The sequence below is a fragment of the Mandrillus leucophaeus genome, unplaced genomic scaffold, assembly GCF_000951045.1.
Source record: "Mandrillus leucophaeus isolate KB7577 unplaced genomic scaffold, Mleu.le_1.0 Scaffold151, whole genome shotgun sequence".
Lineage (NCBI taxonomy): Eukaryota > Metazoa > Chordata > Mammalia > Primates > Cercopithecidae > Mandrillus > Mandrillus leucophaeus.
This window is the reverse complement of record NW_012101488.1, coordinates 962615-965848: the sequence shown is the minus strand read 5'-3', so window position 1 is coordinate 965848 and position 3234 is coordinate 962615. Positions and strand designations below refer to the sequence as shown.

Genomic DNA, 3234 nt, shown 5'->3' with positions numbered 1-3234 from the left:
CGTCCCCCCAGGTTCACGCCATTCTCCTGCCTCAGCCTCCCGAGTAGCTGGGACTACAGGCGCCCGCCACCTCGCCTGGCTAATTTTCTTGTATTTTTAGTAGAGACGGGGTTTCACCGTGTTAGCCAGGATAGGATGGTCTCGATCTCCTGGCCTCGTGATCCGCCTGCCTCGGCCTCCCAAAGTGCTGGGATTACAGGCTTGAGCCACCACGCCCGGCCTTTTTTTTGTATTTTTAATAGAGACAGGGTTTCGCCATGCTGGCCAAGCTGGTCTCGAACTCCTGACCTCAGGTGATCCGTCCACCTCCGCCTCCCAAAGAGCTGGGATTACAGGCACGGGAGCCACCACACCTGCCCTCAAGCCATTTAAAAGCACACAATTAAGTGGCATTTAATGCATTCACAATGTTGTCCAACCATCTCCTTTATCTAGTTCCAGAGTGTCTTCCTTTCCCCAAAAGGAAACCCTGCATCCATTAGCAGTCACTTCCCATTCCCCGATTCTCTCCAGTCCTATAGGTAATTGTCAGTCTCCTTTCTGTCTCCAAGGATTTGCCTAGAGACCTGCGAGGTGACTCACACCTGTAATCCCAGCACTTTGGGAGGCAGAGGCGGGCAGATCCCTTGAGGCCAGGAGTTTGAGACCAGCCTGGGCAACATAGCAAGACCCTGTCTCAATAAATAAATAAATAAATAAAGTTGGGCATGGTGGTGCACACCTGTAGTCCCAGCTGCTGAGGAGGCTGAGGTATGAGGATCGTTTGAGCCCAGGAGTTTCAGACTGCAGTGAGCTATGATGGGGCCATTGCACTCTAGCCCTGGGTGACAGGGTGAGACCCAGTCTCAAAAAAAAAAAAAAAAAAAAAAAAAAATTTAGGCTTTGCCTATTCTAGACATTTCCCAATAAGTTTTTGCCGAAGACATGAATGAGGGAGAGATGACAAGGGTACTAATCAAATGGGAGAGATGAAGGGGATGAGGGGGTGTAGGCAGGTGCTCAGGAGTCTGTCCTGGATGTCTCGATGGATGGTGGGGCCTGGGTCCCCATACCATCTCTGTCCTTGGCTGACTGTGTCATCTTGGGAGGGAGCCTTCCCCTCTCTGAGCCTGTTTCTCCACGGAGTAGGAGGATCAAGAGGATCAACTTAAGACAGAGAATATTCCAGGCCAGGAGCGGTGGCTCACGCTTGTAATCCCTGCACTTTGGGAGGCTGAAGCAGGTGGATCACCTGATGTCAGGAGTTCAAGACCAGTCTGGTCAACATGGTGAAACCACATATCTACTAAAAATATAAAACTTAGCCTAGTGTGGTGGCACGCGCCTATAGTCCCAGCTACTCAGGCTGAGGCAGGAGAATTGTTTGAACCTGGGAGGCAGAGGTTGCAGTGAGCCGAGATTGTGCCACTGCACTCCAGCCTGGGTGACAAAGTGAGTGAGTGAGACTCCATCTCAAAAAAAAGGGAGAATATTCCAGACATGAACATTGCTCCTTAGTGACAGGGCAGGAGTAGGGTGAGGAAAGGTTCTAATGTGGATATGCAGGGAGAGCACCCAGGCACTGGAATCAGACGGTCTGAGTGCAAATCCTGACTTTGTTCTTGAATCATCGTGGGACCTTAGGCAGGTGCCTTTGCCCTTCTGAGCCTCCATTTCCTCATCAAAATGAAGATAATGAAAATCCCCACCATGGCCGGGCATGGTGGCTCATGTCTGTAATCCCAGGACTTTGGGAGGCTGAGGCAGGCGGATCACCTGAGTCCAGGAGTTTGAGTCCAGCCTAGGCAACATGGCAAGATCTCCATCTCTACTAAAAATATGAAAAATTAGCCAGACGTACTGTCATGCGCCTGTAATCCCAGCTCCTCAGGAGGCTGAGGTGGGAGGATTACTTAAGCCCAGGAAGTGGAGGCTGCAGTGAGCTGCACTCCAGCCTGGGCGACAGAGTAAGACTCTGTCTCAAGAAATAAAAACAACAAAAAAAGTCCCCACCTTGGGCTCCTGTAATCCCAGCTACTTGGGAGGCTGAGGCAGGAGAATGGCGTGAACCTGGGAGGCGGAGCTTTCAGTGAGCCGAGATTGCGCCACTGCACTCCAGCCTGGGCGATAGAGTGAGACTCCGTCTCAAAAAAAAAAAAAAAAAAAAAAAAAAAAGTCCCCACCTTATAGGCTCGTGCAGATCCAGGGGTTATTAAGTGCTCAGGCAAGTGTCTGGTACACTCACCCCAAAGTGCTCGGTACACAGAGACACTGTCATCCACACCACCATTGTCATCAGCATCGTCCATGGTCATTATTTTTTTCCCCAGGTCCTCACCTGTCAAAATGCCTATCCTGAAGAACCTGGGAGTGTCAGACCCTAAGGTGCCCCGGGCGGGGACCCTGCCCCTGAGGTCCTCTCGGAACCCCTTTGAAGAAGTTTCAGGGCTGGAGGAAGAAGAGGCCGGGGAGCTGGGGTCCCTCCCCAATGGAACATCTTGTCGCCGCCGCGCCACCCTGGAGAAGCTTGCAGGCCTGGCTCCCTTCCGTCTGGGCTGGGCCCCGGGCCGGCGGGCAGGCAGCCCCGGGGATGGGCAGTCCCGCTCTTTCCTGGGCCGTGTGCTGGTACCAGGGATACGCAGGAGCTCAGCAGATTTTGGCCTCCTGGCCCGGCTACATGGGACCCGAGCCCATGGCGACGAGGAGGCAGCAGGGGAGGCTGCCCGGAGACTGGCCTTCCTGAGACTCGGGCGTGGATCCAAGCCCCAGCGTGCGTCCCTGGCTGAGAGAGTGGTGCCTGCAGGCGAGGCAGCTCCAGAGCCCCCACCCAAGGTCCCAGAGCCCCCAAAGATGAAGGAGCCATTGTCAGGTGAGTCCAGAGCCCTGACCCAGTCCTGGGAGAATTCCAGTGCCCATGTCCATCCCCAGCCCTGGTGGTCCCAGGCTTCATACTTAAGCCCATCCCAGCTGCCACCTGTGACCCCGACCTGCAATTCACATGTCTGACTCACATCTCCTGCCTCCTTGCCAGCTCCAGCCCGTTACTACTGCCGTCCTAACTCCTGTCATCAACCTTCTTCTTCAGAGCCACCTGTTAAAATATGCCCACCCTCAATCTTTGCCTCCTCCACCTGCCGTCTTCAGCCCTACTCCCACGTCTAAAGCCACGTGAATACCTGATTTTGGTCCCATCTCTCCCCCTTCCCTTTCTATCCCCAATTTCTTCAATTTCTTTATTTTATTTTATTTATTATT

General features: G+C 53.4%; 1 protein-coding gene across 1 annotated transcript in view; it reads left to right on the top strand.

The window, feature by feature from the left end:
* LOC105535886 overlaps positions 1-3141 on the top strand; it is a 7768-nt gene extending 4627 nt beyond the window's left edge. The window contains exons 2-3 of the mRNA XM_011975139.1: positions 2310-2848; positions 3011-3141. Of these exons, the coding sequence (XP_011830529.1) occupies positions 2326-2848; positions 3011-3141 (654 nt within the window). The 5' untranslated portion in view covers positions 2310-2325. The remainder of the gene's footprint in view (positions 1-2309; positions 2849-3010) is intronic.
* Positions 3142-3234: the final 93 nt, after the last annotated feature.